This window comes from Aspergillus ambiguus (assembly GCF_047715705.1).
Source record: "Aspergillus ambiguus strain CBS 117.58 unplaced genomic scaffold BDV59scaffold_3, whole genome shotgun sequence".
Lineage (NCBI taxonomy): Eukaryota > Fungi > Ascomycota > Eurotiomycetes > Eurotiales > Aspergillaceae > Aspergillus > Aspergillus ambiguus.
Genome location: NW_027395516.1, coordinates 354,707 through 372,391, shown reverse-complemented (window position 1 = coordinate 372,391; position 17,685 = coordinate 354,707). Strand labels below are relative to the sequence as shown.

The window sequence follows — 17,685 nt, the reverse complement described above, 5'->3', positions numbered from 1 at the left end:
AAGGTAAAGCGTCATACTCGCTCGATGTTATTCCCCCCCGTGGGCAAGTGAGGAGAAGAATGTTGGTGGCCAGCGGGTTCCTGTTCGGTGGAATCCTGCCCATCTGCAAAGCAAGCACACCAGGAGACTCCTAGCTCACTCCAATCCTTTTCCTTTCAACATGGAATCTTGTCTCCCTTGCACTTGGGCGCATTCATGCTAACATGATTCCGAAAAGGCAGTGACGCAGAGTGTCGCCGCTGCTGCCCTCCTATTCTCTCTCTGATCCCCTCGAGGACCGAAATAGTCCTCGAGTTCCGTTTGTCGCGGTACCTACAGCCGACAATCTGTATTCACCACTCTTTGTCCGCTTCTGTGCTCGCAAACACAATCTTCCCATCACCCCAGGGAAGATCGCCCGTCGACAACGCGAACGGTTTCGCCCCACGCAGTCTCTGAAGAAAATGGGCGCCGTCGCCGCCCCCGGAAGACAACAAGATCCCGCCCAATGGAAAAAGAATCTCTCCGCCCACGTCATCTGTCCAGAATGCAAGGAAGTTCCCCCGAACCTCGAATTCCCCGGCTCCCATGAGACCGTGTGCGGCTCGTGCGGCTTGGTCCTGGCGGACCGAGAGATCGACATGCACTCCGAGTGGCGTACCTTCTCCAACGACGACCAGAACAACGATGACCCGTCCCGTGTCGGAGACGCCATGAACCCCCTCCTCAACGGCGACCAGCTCGAGACCCAGATCGCCAGCGGCGGCTCCGGCCGAGTCCGCGACCTGTACCGGGCCCAGAACAAGCAGTCGAGCGAAAAGGCGAACAAGTCCCTGCTGGCGGCCTACAAGGAAATCGGCGCCCTGTGCGATGGATGGGACATCCAGAAGAACGTGGCCGATACCGCCAAATATCTCTTCAAGATGGTCGACGACGCCAAGGCCTTCAAGGGCAAGTCGCAGGACGTAATCATCGCGGGATGCATCTTCATCGCCTGCCGTCAACGGAACGTCCCCCGGTCGTTCAACGAGATCTTCGCCCTCACCAAGGTGAGCCGGAAGGAGATCGGCCGGATCTACAAGGCTCTGGAGAAGTTCTTCCAGGCCCAGAACAAGAAGAAGCAGAACGCCGTAATGGAGAGCGGCGGCGTCCCCGATCCGAACGACACCTACATGGCCACGACGACCACCCGGCCCAGCGATCTCTGCAACCGCTTCTGCAACCTGCTCGACCTGCCGTTCCAGGTTACAGGCTTGTCGTCGGCGCTGGCCGACGCCGTGGGCGCCAAGGGCGAACTCGCCGGTCGGTCGCCGCTGTCCGTCGTCGCCGCCTGCATCTACATGGCGTCCTATCTCGTGGGCCACGGCAAGCCCGCCAAGGAAATCTCCCAGGTGGCCCATGTCAGCGACAGCACCATCCGCGCTGCCTACAAGCAACTCTACGCCACGCGAGAGCGTTTGATTGACCCGGAATGGATCAAGGATGGAAAGGGCGATATGAAAAACCTGCCCGCCGTTTGATTGTCCGTCTGTTTGCCTACATGCTGCTTTAGCAATGGAGGTTCCCCTCCGTTCCCAGAATGTTTGCCTTTCTTAGATGCAGATGCACTTTGATCAGCCCATGATACCCCTGAAACGAGAAAAAAACCAATAAGCTATAAAGCATCAGAAAAAAAAAAAGGCAGAAAACAAGAAAATAGCATCTTTCCCCTTTCCCTTGTACCTTTCTATCCAGTTCCCTACCGCTACTATACTTGATTCTTAAAATCAAGCAAGCTGACGTAATCTTCTACTCTCGCAACAGATTGATTGTTCCCTGGCCCATTGCACCCCATTGCTTGATCATCATCTCTTTGATTGCTTTCCTCTCGGCGATTCCCTGCGCTTAGAGCTCAAAACAAATACAATTGTTGGTAGCTCCTACATACTACTCCGTAAAACCTATATGTTCTTCAAATCCTCTGGATTAAAGTTCTAGCCCATAGGCAGTCAATGCAGAGCATCAACATGCACATGCCAAATGAATGTACAAAATGCTACCGACGTACAGTCAAGAGTCACAGTCAAGGGTCATGTCCAACACAGCGACCAAGTTCTCATGGCATGATCCTCCGGAAGCACACAGAGATCGAAAGGGAAAGACAGATCACTCGTGAAAAGGAAAGACAAAAGCAAACATACGCTTATCCACCACTTTAGTCCTTGACGTCGCCTTCCGACGATCGTTTCCCGTCCGCAGATGCAGCCATCGCTTCGGCGGTATCCTCGACCTCCACTTCCGAAGACGACGGCGTCGGCTTCGTCTCCGGCCGGGCACACGAGGGTACATCCTCCTCGGCGACGGGAACCGCAGGCACAACGGCGTCCTCCTCGGTGGAGGCCGTGGCAGGGGCCGGAGCGGCGGGCGTGTCAGTCACGGCCGATGGCCCCTTTTCTTGCTCGGGGGAGGACAGAGGATCGGTCGGTTCGCCGGGTTCGCCGGCCATGTTCTTCGACAATGGGGGCGCCATTGTGGGGCTACTCTCCGAAGCAGGCTCAGGGACAGTCTGCTCGGATTTCTGGCCGCTCCCCACGACGAGATTCCCATCCTCGCAGACCTGCCAGACGTTCCACGACTCCGTGATGCGGATCTCGGGGATCGTGGGCAGTTTCGAGGCGACGGGTTCGACGGCCGGTCGTCTCCGCGCAGGGCCACGAGCCCGTCCCTTCCGCGCATCACTCAAGGGGGCCTTCTCCGCGGGGGGCTCTTCCTCTTTCTTCTGCGGCTTTTGCGGCACCTGGGGCCCCAGCTGCAGACGCGAGTTCAGGTCTGACAAGAATCCGGCCTTGAGAGCGGCGATTTTGCTGCCGCCTGGACGAGCAGGAACGGGAGGCTTCGCCTTGGCTGCAGCATCCGAGGTCTCCTCGCCGTTCAGGCCAGCGGGCTTGCTGGGTCGCGCCGGGATCTGCGGCTTAGGACGATCCGGAATCGTAGGCGGTTGTCGCTTTTCTGTAGGCGAGGCGGGCTTGGTGGATGCATCGACTGGGGGCCCTGGTTGCCCACGCTTCTGGGGACGGGAGGGAATGATGGGCTTGGTCGGCACGATGGGGCTCTTGTTGTCAACATCATCGGACGGTTCTATCGTAGTTACCAGAGTGTGACTCTCCGGCGCGTCCTCCCAGATGTCGCGGCTAGGGAAGCGTTGCTTGGCCAGTTCGAAACGGGAGGGTTCCTTCTCCTTCTCCTCCTGGTCCTCCGACTCCAGAATCTGTGATGCGACTTTATGAGGATCGAGGTGGGGTACGTGACTCCGACGGAATGATTCCTGTTCGGGCGTCTCGAAAGTCTCGTGCTTTCTCTCGTCCGGGGTGGACACAGTGGCGTGGAGCTGCAGACTGTTCGGCGAATCTTCCCAGATATCTTCACTGGGGAACCGGTGCTTGAGCACGTCTGGACGTTGTTTGAAGCGCTCCGCGAGAGGCTTCTTTTCCTGTGAACCATCCTCGGGGAATAACGGCTCATATTCCTCTACGTCTTCCAAAGGAGTGTGCGTGTCTCGCTCTTCGCGGGAATCGTATCGCGCCAGAGTAGGCATACTGCCATGATGGCTCGCGGTCCGGCTGTTGGAACGGCTGTGGCTCACACTCGGCGTCCGGCTGCGGTCATGATCGATACTGCCGGGTCGTCCAAATGTAGGCGAGACGGCAGGGTGTTGGTAAGCCGACTCTGGACGTACTTCATCCGCCGCCAGGATAGGCTCGTCCTCCTCGTCTTCCGCCTCCCCAGGGGCATGGACAAGCTCGCTCGGGTCTGGAGTCTGGGCAAATCCATCCGGATGGTGAAGATGATGGTACGGCTCGTCAACGTGGATCACGGCAGGTTCTTCCTTCGCCTCGGCCGATGTGGACTGGGTCTCCACGGCAGACGACTTCTCGTTGCGCAAGGGAGATTCCATCACAGGGCGCGAGTTACGCCGGGAGTCGGGTGCGGGAGACGCGAGGCGTTGCGTGTACTCGTCAGAAGCAATGTAGCCTACCTCTTCCTCTGGAGTTCCGTCAACCGCGGGGGAGGTGCCGAGTCCAGAACCAGTCACCGCCGAACCCCGGACGATCTTGTTCAGATCATCGCTGCTCAGGGCCCAGTCGGGCCGGGGGGTGCCGACCCCGGGACCATACTGGCCCTGTTCCTCCTTGGCGTACTCTTCCGGATGCTTTTCGTACCAGGCTTTTTCAAAGCGATCATTGGGGGTCACGCCATGTCCATGTAAACCGTAGCTTCCTGGAGGTAACGAGGATTCGCGGCCACTGCGCGAACGATTGTGGCTTCGACCGGGCCGTTGACTCCCATGCTCGAGCTGGTAGGGGCTCGGGGACGGGGCCTGCACATCACCCGCGTTAGGATACATCGGCACCCGCTGGCCGATCTCCGGGATTCCGTGCTCATCACCGTTGAAGGACTGACGACGATCTGTTGAGCCGATGGACGAGTCTGCACGGGAACCGCTAGCCCTGGAGTGTAATGAGCGGGACGGGCGCTCTGTGGACTCGTCGGGAGTAGGAGAAGCAGCTCGACCGAGGCCAGCCGCCGCAGCAGAACGGGAGTCGGTGCGAGTGACAGCCTGCACCTTGGCCTTGGCGCTGGAGGTGGGCAAGGACGGTCTTGGCGCATGGAGCTTCAGGTCGCTACCCACGTTGCGAGTTTCGGCGGGGGTGGAGTGGTGGTTCTCGGTAACATTGTTGACGTTCAGGTCTTCGTATTCGATACCTTCTTCGCCGAGAGAAGGTATTGTCACGCTGGGCGGCCGCTGCGGCACCTCAGCGGACGTGGGAGGATGCAGAGCCGAACCGTTGGGTGGTTCATTGAGGGGTGAGGGAGCATAGCTGTCCCGGAGGGGAGAGACTGAGCGTTCGGCGCGACGAGAGGGACGAGGCGGGATCCGCGGCATGTCTGGAGTGAGGCCTTGTTGTTGAGGGGACCTTGACGGTCGAGGAGGGACCACGGGGGCGGTTTGCGTCGTCATGATGAAGGGATCTATGTACTGCAGGTTTTATACTTTTCTGCAGGAAGGTGTTAGTCCGCATGGATTGAGGGAATATCTAGCGGTAGGGGGGGGAGAGGAGGGAATTAGGCGTCAATGGAGCTAGTGCGGGCAGGGAAGGTCAGGCGTTTCCAACCCAAGTCAACGGAACGCTCTGACGGACGGTCTTTTCCTCTGAAACGGAAACCGCGGACATGGGAATCCGCAGGCAGCTGAATCAGGGGAGATAAGATACCGGTGGGAAGGCGATAGTAGTGGCATTCCTGAGCTCACCGCCTGGTTTGACGCTGAAGACGGCGATTTGAGTTGACCAGGGGGGGTGGTACGGGGAGACAGATGGCATGCATGAATTCGCTTTCGCCATGGAGGCATTTGGAGGTGTGATAAGAGGGAGGGGAGTGATTTGCTTACCGGGGTTGAAGATCTCACAGCGACAGTGGTGTGCAGAGAACGAGGGTGGGGAGAAGTGTACGGGGAAGGCAAGAGGGAGATCAATGGATATAGAGAGCAGGGGAGAGAATGGAGAGAGACTGGGGATGGGATAATGTTCGAGACGAGAGGCGTGAGGGAGGAAGTAGTAGCTGGGAGTGTAGTCGAAAGAATGGCGACAGAAGAGGAGGATGATGATGTATGACTCTCTACGAAGGCGGTGGCCGTAAATCCCGCCAAACCGCCTTTTCTTCCTGCCACGCCCCACCGCCCCGTCGCGTGACGCCCTCTGACGCTATCGAACCGCCGCCTCCGCCGGCTTGTGACGGTAAGATTACCATCCACGGGCTGTGAGCCAACGAGCGAGGTTCGTTGCATTTAGTCAGGTAATTTTCGTTTTTTAATTTCCTTATTCTTCTTCTGGCTGAGGTATTTTTAGATCTTGTTCAATCAATGCTCTACGGTGTATATAGTTCGATAGACTACTCTATCTCGTGAATATCTGCAGTTCGAGAATCGTCTGTCATACTCCCTAACTCATCATCAGTAGAAGGACAACAGGGACAAGGCACATGGATGTATCACCGTATTCCACTGTCGTTGAGGCATTTTTTCCCTGGTCCTGGCATGTCGTGCATTGTTCAACCTCTAGTGGTCTAACTAGCAGGCTCTCAAGGGAGATCACTCGCTCCGGATCGACCGCTGACTGGCCATCGTGCTCAGAATCCTCATCCGGCGTGTCAGGAACTTCCTGGGAATTAATCACTCATGTCCCATGTTCCAAACATGAGGTTCAGGAGGGGAAGATGATCTGGACGATCCATTTTTGGGTTCCCTCTGGATATACCCGTACGGCGTTACGGCGTCCACAGCATATCCAGAATTAATTCCCTCCCCCTTTCTTTGTTTCATCGATGCATGTCCCCAAATTCCCTAGGAAATCCCTCTTCCAATCAGGCCTTGCGAGGAAACCATCTTCAGGCCCAGACCATGGTCCCATGTATCAGCCTACTGTATTAATAGGTGGCCATCTCATCCAACGCCACGAATTCGCTCTATCCAACACAAATCCCCTGTGGCGGTGCGGATGACAGAAATCACTCTGCGTACTGCATACACTAATCACTTATCATTCTGTTTCTGGCGGACCACGTTGTATGGATACTAAGGACCAAGGTAAGGTACCTGGTACTCCGTACTAACCACTCAAACTGTCCTAATTGTATCGCCCCGTATCTGAGTGGCCACTGAGGGGGTGGCCGAGACGCCCTCGGATTGCATCATGAACCACCGCTTCCTCCTTCTTCCCGGTTTCTTCTGACGAGTAATTTTCCTGGTTGGCGGGGGCTAAAAAGGAAAATGCACATCTATTCCATTCTATTGCCTCCTGCTTTGATCCTCCTCTGCTGGGATCTGCTTTTCCCGCCAAAATCTTCCCACACTGTATCGCCGAGGCCTGTGGAACTAACCCTCTGCCTCTCGCGGTCACGGGCCCACCCTCGCCTTGTCGTGGAGTCTGGTCACCCGTGAGCCTGTCACGTTCCTCAAATGACGATAACCGCCACGAGGTGGGACGTTCTTTACAACCGTCCAAGTAATGGGGATAACCGGGGCAAGCTGAGCTGGTCTTGACCAGGTCAATTACACCAGCATTGGCTCTTATCTTCCTCTATCGGCATAGATACCCGATAAGGACGTTTCAGAGCCGGAGAGCTCTGGCCGTAATTAGAACAACGAAGCAAGCAACAAGTAACTCAGATCGCATTGGCTCTGAAGTCCGAAGTATCGTGCAAAGTATCTATCGTATGTACCCGGGGAACGACAACCGACAATGGCTGTCTGATAAGACCCAACCTAGGGCTAGACTCTGGGCACTGCACCAGCACGGACATCTCCTCGCATCAGGACCTCCAGGGCCAGTTAGATCATGTCGCTCGGTCCAGCCGGTGGGATGGAGGAGTGCATCGTGATCAGTCCTGACAATACAAAAGATACCGATGCCTTCTTCCACCGGGCCGGTCGGTTATCGTGGTCAGCTTAAGGAGTGAACAGGAACTTAAGATATGAGTAAAGTCAACCATGGACTACCACGGTTGACCGCTACTCCCGCCGTCTTGGTCCACGCAAACTCTTTCTGATTCTGATAACGCACTTAAGAACCTGGTTTGACCTGGTCTCGATCACCGTCCTTGTGCTTGTAACAACGCGTACAGCCAGTATTTCCAGGCCGCTCTATGGCCTGCAAAACGCGGGGTTTAGTTCAACCCCTCGGAGGGGTCGATGGGGCTATGACGTAGAGTGAATCTTCTAGATAGCTTCCGGCTTTCCTACTGCACGAGGGAATCAACCTGGAAAGGCTAAATGATCTTCCATGCTGGTACAGACGCAGATCCTAGGTGTGTCCGAAGTAAGGCGTACAGCACCTTGACCAAAACGGTTCTGACAGGCGGGGCCGTGGGCGTTAATAGAGCTAGCTTGTTTCATTCATAAAAGCAGCTTTTGACAGATATCTGTTCGGGAAAGGCTTTTGTCGAGGTTTATATATTTTTATATATTCATGGACATAACGGATGGTGGATTCTAGTCATTCATATATAACAACAAACTTACCTGGAGGCACCCAGCTATGTCGATTCAACCATGTGTTACCAGTAACTAATGCACTACTCGGCTTGAGAAACCCAGTCACCCTAAAAGAAAATTCATTCATCACCAGGATGCTAATAGGGTATTCGCTTGTAAAGATACAAGACATGTGGACAATAATGACAAAAAGCAGAGTAACTGGACAGGAACAGTCCAGCCGTATGTCTAGAGCGGCTTCGACCAGAACTCCCACAAATTGAGTCTTGGACAACAACCGGGATCTTTCCCGAAACCAACGCGAGATAGAAGTACAAGACCAGCTGGTCAACAGTATCAAAAAGCACAGTAAACTCGTAATCATGCCGCGTTTCAGCAGATACAGCCATTCCTTCTCTTTTTTTTGTTGTTTTTCCTTCCTTTCCCGCAATATAGCCCGTTGGCTGGCGGCAATGACCTTCCCGTAGTTAGTGCAATCTCTCCAAGACATGGATCAATACCTATTCACACCTTACAACCACACTCATTCGTTGCATATATCCCATCCTAGACGATCATCTGCGCAATACCTTGTCCACCCAGAGTCTTGCTTCCGACAAAATCTTGGCTCTTCAGTCCGGCCAAAGCATAGAAAATAGCCGCGATCAGAAGGAGGACGGCGGCAGCAATCAGGCTGGATGCATCGGACACCAGGCTAACCCACTGGACGGCGCTCATAATACCATACATAGCCGCACGCATCCAGTTGGTGGTGAATCGTCGGATGAAGTTGTCGAACTTCTCAGAGGTCGGGCAGATTCTGAGCAGGAAGGGGACCTCAACGAAGATGAGGACCAGTCCCGAAAACCTACATCCGTTAATGTGGGAGGGCAAGAAGTGTAGGCGTCTAGCAAATGCTTACAGACATAGGACGCTGAAAATGATGCGTACGGCGTTAAATGAGAAGATGTTGGCAATGCCGACGGCTATGCACAGAATGATGCATATCACACCAGTCCTTGATGAATTCCATTAGAAACAAGTACAGTTCTCAGTCATGTATGATGAGTGCGTCATGCGAGTTTCTGCGGGAGGCGGTTGAGGTCATGTCGATCCAAACAACGCCAAGCACACCTGAGCAGGCAGCCATGATGCATTGGAACGACATCGTCGAGGGAAAGGAAGGTCGAGGGAGGCTGAGGAAGACGTCTGAAATCGTTCGAACGAGGGGATACACACCATTGACCGTAGATACCTGCAGGAAGCGGGTTGTTAGCTCCTTCGCACTCGATGGTGCTGTTGAATAAACAATGAGGGACATACTGAAATTCCGAGAGCGAAACTCCTCCGCGAGAGTCATGATGGGCGAGATGAGATAGATAGAAGGACTTGATGGAGATCAGCAGAGCCGCACGTTGGGGATGGAGAGATCGTAGAGAGACAAAGGGTTGATCGCATGGAGGCAGGTGGACTGACTGACGGGGACGCGATTGACGGTTTACCCGCATGGAGAATGGGCCAGCTTGCCAGATCAGGCCGATCCCTTCACCGCCTGCACCGTTGGCTTCACCGCCCGGGCAGAACAGAGTATACTGCGTGTTGAAGACACCATCGTATACACTCCCAATCTCCTACTCGTTTCTGGCTACAATGGAACCGTCTCCGCAGAAACACACCCGGAATCTCTCCAGAGGTAACTTGTACCTTTTTCTGTTTTGTACGACTGACTGATATCTCCTAGCTTCCCGCCCTCGGAGCTCAACCAGAGGCCCCCTGGACCAACCCGACGAGTGAGTATCGTGCGTCGATAGGCCTCTGTTGATTACTGATCTGGAACAGGCTCATAAGTCCTGGGGCAAGTGCTTCGCCCGTCTCCCAAAGCCAAGCCTCTCAGATCCTGGATGCATCCACCGGTGCCTCGTTCAGTTTGCTAGACCCTCTAGCTCCCGATGTCTCCCCCGCCGACATCGATAAGGACCTCTCGTATCTCCTCCGATATGATGTCTATCACTCTCTTGCACAAATCGACATTCCTCCCGCCTTGCGTTCGGAGTTCTTAGCCCCCACCACGGATCAGTCGCTGCAGTCTTGTCTCGCCTCGCTCGAGAGGTTAATGACCGAGGGCCACTTCCTGCTCGCCGCGTACCTCAGTGCAACAATACTAACATCCACGCTGATCTCTCCAACGGATACGAAACTGATCCTGGCGCTCTTCTATACGCGGCTGGTCTGCTTGGAACTATCCGGAAACACCGTTCTGGCTGCTCAGGAGTCGAAGGCCCTCGAGGACTTGAGTTCGACCTTCTATTACATAGAACCAAAGCATCAATCTTCCGAAGCGGGTGATACGCTGAAGCATCCGGAGTACCCCCGTCATATTGTTCCATGGTGTCTACGGGTCCTTGCCGTTCGGCTTCAGAGTATTGGCTTCGGGGATTCCCGCCGAGGTATAGCTGGGCTGTATGAGATCGGACTCGAAGCGAGAAGGGAGATTATGCGGCCAGATCTGACTGATGAGGAGCGACGCATTTGGAAAGAAAGGCTGTCTGATCTAGGCATCAGAAGCGTGAACGCGCTGATCGAAATGGGGGACCTTAGCGCTGCTAGAAGATCTCTGGTTAATCTACGAACCTCCAGTGCGGAGAATGAGACTACGAGATTACGAAAGGCATTGCTGTTACTTCTGATTGGGGATCTGGATTCGGCGAAACGAGTCACTGGGGAGCCTAACGAGACGGACAATTCGATCCTTCACCCACTTCTGAATATGGCTGATGGTCGATACAACGATGCAGCCGCTGGATGGCGGGACCTTTTGGCAAAGGAGCCCACGAGGTCGGATGAGAGCATGATCTCCCAAAACCTAGCTGTATGCCTGTTATACACCGGGCAATTGAACGAGGTATGTAATCTTGACGTCGATGGGAAACCTTTGCCCTGACATCGGATTTGCAGGCTCGCCAAGTTCTCGAGGGACTACTGCAGGCCAACCACTCCTTTGGCAGCCTGGTTTTCAATTTATCTACAGTCTATGAGCTGTGTTCAGACAAGTCAGCGAAAATGAAGACCGATCTCGTACACGCTATTTCTAGACAACCAGTGACCGGCCATACCAATCTGGATCGTCCCAACGCCGACTTCAAGTTGTGAGTGAATGGTAGTCGGTCATGGCAAACACGGCCCGACTGCCGATGACCTGAGAGATATATGCAGTATCTCCGGCGACTGAACATCTGCAGAAATTCCAAGAAGTCGATGAGCCATCCATGCGTGGTCTGGTATTACCGAAGGTCTATTGTTCTATGAGCCGAACCTAACTCCACGCTGTCCAAACGCCACACCGTATCAATACAACCAAACGAGATATATAGAAGTCTCCCTCATGCTTTCCCCTCCACTGGCGGGAGTGGCGTGGCTGGTTTCGGTTTCGGCCTCCTAATGATGATCTTCTCGCCCTCTTTCTGCCACCCGAGCCCCTCCTTCTCAGCCAGCTTTTCCCATGTCCAGCTACTGTCGCCGGTGCATCCCTCCGTGATCCACCGCACCCCGACATTGAGATACGCGCCACCGACGGCCTTCAATGCATTCCTCCGGACTCGGTCCGCCGCCCAGTCCATTACGGCTCGCAAGGAGGAATCTACCTCTCTCCGGACCTGCCAGAAGACAACCCAATTATCATGGGCCAGAGCCGTCAACACCCGATCGATGGTCTCCGACTGAAAGGAATACCGCCTCCGAGCCTGCGCGCGCCACTCGAACGCCGCTACCAAATCGTCCTGTCGACAGGCGTAGTCGAGAATCAGGTATGAGGTGACATCTCGCAGTTCGGATTCCGGCAAAGGATGTGAAGGCGTATGGAGGGTCTCGAGGAGGTAGCGCAGAGAGGGAAAGTATGACGGGGGATGCTTGGCTTGGATCGAGAGTTTGATGGAAAAGAAGTGCACCTGCTGGGAGAAAGAGGCCGGAACGGTGGACGCCGTGGCGAGGACCGCCTCCCGTAGCTTTCGAAGGGACAAAAGGAGCGTGGATAATTCGGTGGACGCGGATGGCCCTTGGGGGTTGGCGGTCTTGGTCCGGGGGAGAGAGGCCGGAGGGTTCTTGGTCGCATCACCGGAGGCGCTGGTCGGAAGCGACGCCCAGGCTGCATCTAGGTCTTCCGCGTGGCGAGCACAGAATTCGACATATCGTTGTCTGATTTGGGCATAGTAGTTCTTCTGCGCTGTGTAGTCTAGCAATCTACCGTGCACCCGTCAGTCAATACCGGTGCGCGAGCCTGACGTCAAATAGACAAGACATACTTGCGATCGCCCTTGGAGACGAACCCCACGGATTCCAGCGCATCCGTCACGGGCTTTAAACGACTGCCGGGCCATTTCCCCGAGCCGGAGCGGTTCGCCATGGTGCCTGGAGGGAATTGGCTGTGGTGGGACGAACGAAGGTGAAGGTGGAGATGGTGTTGTTGATAAGATGAAGGCGGTGGGGTACGCTGCCTCAGGCCGTCACATGTTTGCACGGTTTGTCATTCTTTCCCCAACGGGCGAATTTTGTAGATCGTGAAGCAACTCAACCTCGGTTTCCCCCAACGCTCTCCTTCAACAGCCTTGAATAGAACGCACGGTGCGGATGGAAGCACGTCTCTCGTTTCTCTGTGGCCCTTGATTCTTGCTCCCAATCATTGTCGAATCTTGAGCACTTCTTACATACGTCTACCTGCAGTATCTAGCGCCTTGCATACGAAATATGACCGCTCGCCAGCGTCGCTCCACCGCACCAGCAACCCGCCCCAAGAGTGCTGGGTCCGCGACCGATGCAGCCTCGTCGGTCGCCGCTACTGTCCTGGAGACGCCGCCGCGGGTCCTTCAGAAGCTCCTCCATTGGGACGAACTGCCGCACTGGCAACGGGACAACCACCACATCCACACGGGGTATCGACCGGCCTCGTACTCCTTCTGGGGTTCCTTGCAGTCGCTGACATACATCCACAATGAAACCGTCAACATCTACACGCACCTCCTGCCTTCCCTCCTGGCGGTGCCGGCCGCGGTGGGCCTGTACCAGGCGCTGGCCCCGCGATACGCAACGGCGACGCACGGCGATATCCGGGCGTTTGGGTGTTTCTTCAGCGGGGCAGCGTTCTGCCTGGGGATGTCGGCGACGTACCACACGATCTCGAACCACTCGCCGGCGGTAGCCCGGGTCGGGAACGCGCTCGACTACGTCGGCATCGTCGGGCTGATCGTGGGCAGCTTCGTGCCCAGCGTGTACTACGGATTCTACTGCGAGCCGGGGCTCCAACGGCTGTACTGGACGATGATCGGCGGCATCGGGCTTGGCTGCACCTTCGTCTCGATCCTGCCTCAGTTCCGCACCCCGGCCTGGCGGCCCTTCCGCGCCGCCATGTTCGTCGGCATGGGGCTCTCCGCCGTGTTTCCCGTCCTCCACGGGCTGCGCCTGTACGGCACCAACCGCATGCTGCGCCAGATCGGCCTCGCCTGGCTCCTCCTCCAGGGCTTCCTGTACATCCTGGGCGCGGCCATCTATGCGGCTCGCGTGCCGGAACGCCTGCGGCCCGGCCGTTTCGATCTGCTGGGGAGCTCGCATCAGATCTTCCATGTGTTGGTGGTGTGCGCGGCGGTGGCGCACCTGACCGGGTTGCTGAGCGCGTTCGATTACAGACACAGTGGGATCGCAGAGGAATGTCCACTGGCCGCGGGCGGGATTCTATGATTCGCCGCCGGGGTGCGCGCCGACGATCACACGAACAGCGGATGCGGTAGATGTTACAGTCGATCCCAGATAGAATATAATGTAATATACGACATGACGTGATGCTGACTGTCCTCCCTCCCTCTCACCCCTCCTTCTCACCGCGGCTGACTGCAACGCTCGACGGACGTTTGCCTCCGTTTAGACGCTCGGTCTCCTCGTTGAGCGATGGAAAAAGGGACCCAAGTTGGGGCGTGGCAGCACAGACAGGGTTCCGTGAAAGTCTGCGTGCTCACCGCCGGCTCCCCTGCCAAACAAGAGCCGGGATGGTCCTCCCCATGCGTTGGGTGTACAGCTCACATGGTGCGCTGGCTTGCATGCCCACTCAACACCGCTCTTCGCAGTAGACGGCTCCCCTACCCCCCCTGATTGGATGCTACGTCAGACAACACAATGGACGGCATGGCGACATGGGTGGTTTTAAAGTTCTTTAGGGCGATGGACCGGCTGTGCTTGTCTCGATGTTGCACCTGAGCTTATTCCCAGGGCCCGGTAGGCTGCCGATTATAGTATCCAGCTAAGCGGCAGTTGGCGAGAGCCAAGCATCTCGAAGCACCGCGGCCAGTTGAGTTTCCAGCCAAGTCAGGATCGGAAGGGTCAGTTGGACGGCCGTGGACGAGACACTGGCCACGATTGCCGGCCTCTCCATGCGAGGTGGATCAGATGAAATTCTCGGGTTTCACAAGGGCTGACTTCGTATGCGGTTCCCGTCGGTTCAGGAATCCGGATACGAAAGTACATTCGCTGACAGCGAGAGACATATATGAAAGCGCGTTTTCATCTTGCCGGGTGTGTCATACGGACTCTCGCCCGCACGCTCTATCCAGCAAACAACACGCCCCCCCGACTATCGAGATCGTGCCGACTCCTCAATGCTCGCGGAATCCCAACCCGCCAACAGCGGGACCGCCGACGGCCCCAAACTCCGCGCGGCGTGCGAGAACTGTCGCCAGTCGAAAGTGAAATGCAACCTCGGTGGGAAGAACACCTGCATCCGCTGTCTTCGCCATGGCCTCCCCTGCCGGTACCGGGTGGCCAACCGATCCGGCAAGCCGAAGGGGAGCAAGAACCGGGCCACGCTGCGGAAGCTGGGCCAGCTATCGGACGAGAAGGCATCGTCGCAGGACTCGGCCCGACGGGAGACCAAGGAGAGGGCTGTTGATGTCGTCGGGCCGGACGAACCATATGAGGTCGATCGCAGCTTCGAGTACCAGGTGAGTGTCTCGCGAGGACAACAACATCCAGCGCATGCTGACCGGTACCAGACCAGCGAGCCGACGCTCTCGGAGAGTCCCCCGCACGCGCAGCAGGACTCCCACTCGGCAATCAACGCGTGCATGCTGACAACCGACACGCCGCTGGACTACGCCTCCACATACGGCACGCCGGCGTTCGCGGCGGGCGTCTTCCCGTTCACGATGCACATCCCCGACGCGCTGCAGCCGCCGGGCTGCGAATGCGACGAGACGCTCGCCTTCCAAATGTCCGGCCTGCGACACATGGTGGCCGACACGGGCCAGCTGCGGTTCGACCAGAGCCTCCAGGCGATCAAGACGGCGCTGACGGGGTGCCAGAGCTTCCTGCACTGTACGGGCTGCGCGAAGGCGAACACGACGATCCTGGTGGCCGTGTCGACGCTGGACCTCGTGCTGCAGCTGTTCGACTACTGGATGAGCTACGAATTCGCGGGACCGGCCACGGCTACGGTCCCTGCCCCGGCCCCGGCCACCGAGCCCGTGGCCTACGGCGTGTACGAGACGGAACCCGAGGAAACGCGGCCCATCCGACGGGTGGTGCTGCGTGGACGCCTCGTGCAGTGTAAGGAGGTGCTGGGCCTGCTGCACGAGGCGGTGGATGTGACCGAGGCGAGCAGCAGCACCGGCGGCGGCGGCGGCAGCAACGGACTGGAAGGAAGCTGGCTGCAGCAGATCATCCGCGGGTATGCGAGCACGGCGGAATCGTTCCTCCAGCCGCTGGTGGGGTGTATATGCGGGCGGTAGGAGTAGCCAATGCAGTGGTGCAAGACAAGATGGTTTGGGAGACTGGTTGTAGGCGTTGTTGTAGTATACCGGACGGCTCTCGGTTGAATTGCGAACCTCGGCAACTCGACCCCTCCCGTCATCAGCATATAATGCATCGCGAGACCTATTCTCGCACCGTTTTCTTCCCTCCATACATTAAAAGGAACAAAAAAAAACATCCATCATGTCCGACCGTCTCGCCCAGGTTAACGCCCACCTCAACTACCCGCGCGGTCTGCTGGCCGGCCAGGTGGCCATCATCACCGGCGCCGGACAAGGCATTGGCGCCGAAACGGCGAAGCTGTTTGCCAACGAGGGCGCCAAGGTGGTCGTGGCGGACATTGACGCTCGTGCGTTACCCCTACAGGAGTTTGACAGATAGAGCGAGCTGGACTCGACTGACGTCTGTGCAGAGAAGGCCACCACCGTCGCCAACGAGATCAACGCCGCGGCGCCCAACCGGGCGCTCGCCGTCGTCGGCGACGTCCTCAATGACGCCTACATCCAGGAACTGGTGGACAAGGCCGCCGCGTTCGGCAACGGCAAGATCCATATCATCGTCAACAATGCCGGGTTCACCTGGGACGGGGTGATCCACAAGGTGCGCCCCCCACCCCCCGACCTCCCTCGACATACGCATGCACCGGCTAACTCGCCCGTCTCCAGATCACCGATAAGCAATGGGACACCATGCTGGCGGTGCACAACACGGCGCCGTTCAAGCTCGTCCGCGCCGCGGCCAAGTACTTCCGCGTCAAGGACAAGGAGCCCCGCGTGATCATCAACATCAGCAGCACGAGCGGCATCCACGGAAACGCGTGCGTCCTCACCTCAGCTCTCCCCAAAAGCCATATGGAAGAAAAAGCACACTGACATATATAATCAATGCAGCGGCCAGGCGAACTACGCGCTCGCCAAGGCCGGCGTGGTCGGCCTCACCCGCACCATCGCCAAGGAATGGGGCCCTGCGTTCGGGGTGCGCTCCAACACGATCGCCTTCGGGTTCGTGACCACCCGGTTGACGGCCGCCAAGGAGAACGGCGCCTTCATCACGACGCCCGACGGCACCAAGGTCGCCCTGGGCATTCCCGGCACCCAGCTCAACAACAAGAAGGGCGGCGCCCAGCCCAGCCAGCAGACCTACCCGGATATCCCGCTGGGTCGGCCGGCCACGCCGGACGAGGCGGCGCGCAGTGTGCTCGCCGTCGCGAGCCCGTTGTTCTCGTATGTCAGCGGCGAGACCATCCGCGTGACGGGAGGACGGAATATGTAAGGGGGAACGGGAAGAACCAATACGGTATAGGTGTAGGAGGAAAGAAACCATACTGTATGTGTGTAGGTAGAATCAAATCTTTGTACAGTCTTTCGTATCATCATCTCTATTACATCGTATGCAAGAGCCAGTCACAGGCTGGAAGGTTTATCAACAGAATCAACAGGCAAGCCCACAGCTAAGCCAAACCAAACCAAACCAATAAGAGAAGAGACAATAGTCAACAGACCGGCCCATCAATGTGTCGTAGTGGCATCCAGTCCAACTCCATGCCAAGTATGCAATGCGTTCTTTGATCCGGGGTATTTCTTTCGACTTCTTTCAAACCACTGACAACGCCAACCCAGTCCAAACAATCGACCTCGTAAACATGAAAAGAAGAGATCGGGTCAAAAATTCCACCCACATGACAACATCAAACAATAATAAAACAAACCGGAGGCAATGACGCGTCCGAGGTAAACCGGGAAGAGGAAAGATGGCGACAGAAGAAAAGAATTAAGGTATGTTCATGTTGAGTCCAAATATCCAGGCTTTTTTGTTCCGTGGAATCATTATGCGATGTTCAAAGACAGCCGGATCCAGTCGGTCCGGAAAATCATGGCGTTAAATCATAAACCTGCGTTAATCCTCGGAGA

At 56.6% G+C, this 17,685-nt stretch overlaps 8 protein-coding genes across 8 annotated transcripts; 5 read left to right on the top strand and 3 right to left on the bottom strand.

Moving 5' to 3' along the window:
- Nucleotides 1–43: 43 nt before the first annotated feature.
- On the top strand, nucleotides 44–1,908 carry BDV59DRAFT_82560 (transcription factor SUA7). The gene has a single exon (XM_073697152.1). It carries the CDS (start codon nucleotides 444–446, stop codon nucleotides 1,497–1,499), a length of 1,056 nt encoding a protein of 351 aa, XP_073551737.1. The 5' UTR covers nucleotides 44–443; the 3' UTR covers nucleotides 1,500–1,908.
- BDV59DRAFT_169470 (Aim21 family protein) lies at nucleotides 1,897–5,631 on the bottom strand. The gene is made up of 2 exons (XM_073688255.1): nucleotides 5,408–5,631; nucleotides 1,897–5,015 (listed from the first exon to the last, which is right to left on the bottom strand). The coding sequence occupies exon 2, from the start codon at nucleotides 4,976–4,978 to the stop codon at nucleotides 2,174–2,176; it is 2,805 nt and encodes a 934-aa protein (XP_073551736.1). The 5' UTR covers nucleotides 4,979–5,015; nucleotides 5,408–5,631; the 3' UTR covers nucleotides 1,897–2,173.
- Nucleotides 5,632–8,054: 2,423 nt separating this feature from the next.
- BDV59DRAFT_169463 (Tvp18 family protein) lies at nucleotides 8,055–9,476 on the bottom strand. The gene is made up of 5 exons (XM_073688254.1): nucleotides 9,311–9,476; nucleotides 9,227–9,242; nucleotides 8,910–9,005; nucleotides 8,519–8,855; nucleotides 8,055–8,465 (listed from the first exon to the last, which is right to left on the bottom strand). The coding sequence occupies exons 1-4, from the start codon at nucleotides 9,345–9,347 to the stop codon at nucleotides 8,555–8,557; spliced, it is 450 nt and encodes a 149-aa protein (XP_073551735.1). The 5' UTR covers nucleotides 9,348–9,476; the 3' UTR covers nucleotides 8,055–8,465; nucleotides 8,519–8,554.
- A 129-nt stretch (nucleotides 9,477–9,605) lies between these two features.
- On the top strand, nucleotides 9,606–11,281 carry BDV59DRAFT_82443 (uncharacterized protein). The gene is made up of 4 exons (XM_073697150.1): nucleotides 9,606–9,680; nucleotides 9,729–9,777; nucleotides 9,827–10,889; nucleotides 10,943–11,281. Exons 1-4 carry the CDS (start codon nucleotides 9,638–9,640, stop codon nucleotides 11,135–11,137), a joined length of 1,350 nt encoding a protein of 449 aa, XP_073551734.1. The 5' UTR covers nucleotides 9,606–9,637; the 3' UTR covers nucleotides 11,138–11,281.
- Nucleotides 11,253–12,542, bottom strand: BDV59DRAFT_82453 (uncharacterized protein). The gene is made up of 2 exons (XM_073697151.1): nucleotides 12,286–12,542; nucleotides 11,253–12,223 (listed from the first exon to the last, which is right to left on the bottom strand). The coding sequence occupies exons 1-2, from the start codon at nucleotides 12,384–12,386 to the stop codon at nucleotides 11,368–11,370; spliced, it is 957 nt and encodes a 318-aa protein (XP_073551733.1). The 5' UTR covers nucleotides 12,387–12,542; the 3' UTR covers nucleotides 11,253–11,367.
- On the top strand, nucleotides 12,533–13,783 carry BDV59DRAFT_169459 (hemolysin III family protein). The gene has a single exon (XM_073688253.1). It carries the CDS (start codon nucleotides 12,728–12,730, stop codon nucleotides 13,712–13,714), a length of 987 nt encoding a protein of 328 aa, XP_073551732.1. The 5' UTR covers nucleotides 12,533–12,727; the 3' UTR covers nucleotides 13,715–13,783.
- An 842-nt stretch (nucleotides 13,784–14,625) lies between these two features.
- On the top strand, nucleotides 14,626–15,753 carry BDV59DRAFT_198417 (Zn(II)2Cys6 transcription factor domain-containing protein; the record flags this gene model as incomplete). Its single annotated transcript, XM_073693154.1, has 2 exons — nucleotides 14,626–14,967; nucleotides 15,019–15,753. The coding sequence occupies 2 exons, from the start codon at nucleotides 14,626–14,628 to the stop codon at nucleotides 15,751–15,753; spliced, it is 1,077 nt and encodes a 358-aa protein (XP_073551731.1).
- A 111-nt stretch (nucleotides 15,754–15,864) lies between these two features.
- On the top strand, nucleotides 15,865–17,094 carry BDV59DRAFT_169455 (SDR family NAD(P)-dependent oxidoreductase). The gene is made up of 4 exons (XM_073688252.1): nucleotides 15,865–16,124; nucleotides 16,188–16,375; nucleotides 16,441–16,592; nucleotides 16,666–17,094. Exons 1-4 carry the CDS (start codon nucleotides 15,959–15,961, stop codon nucleotides 17,045–17,047), a joined length of 888 nt encoding a protein of 295 aa, XP_073551730.1. The 5' UTR covers nucleotides 15,865–15,958; the 3' UTR covers nucleotides 17,048–17,094.
- The last annotated feature ends 591 nt before the right edge of the window (nucleotides 17,095–17,685 follow it).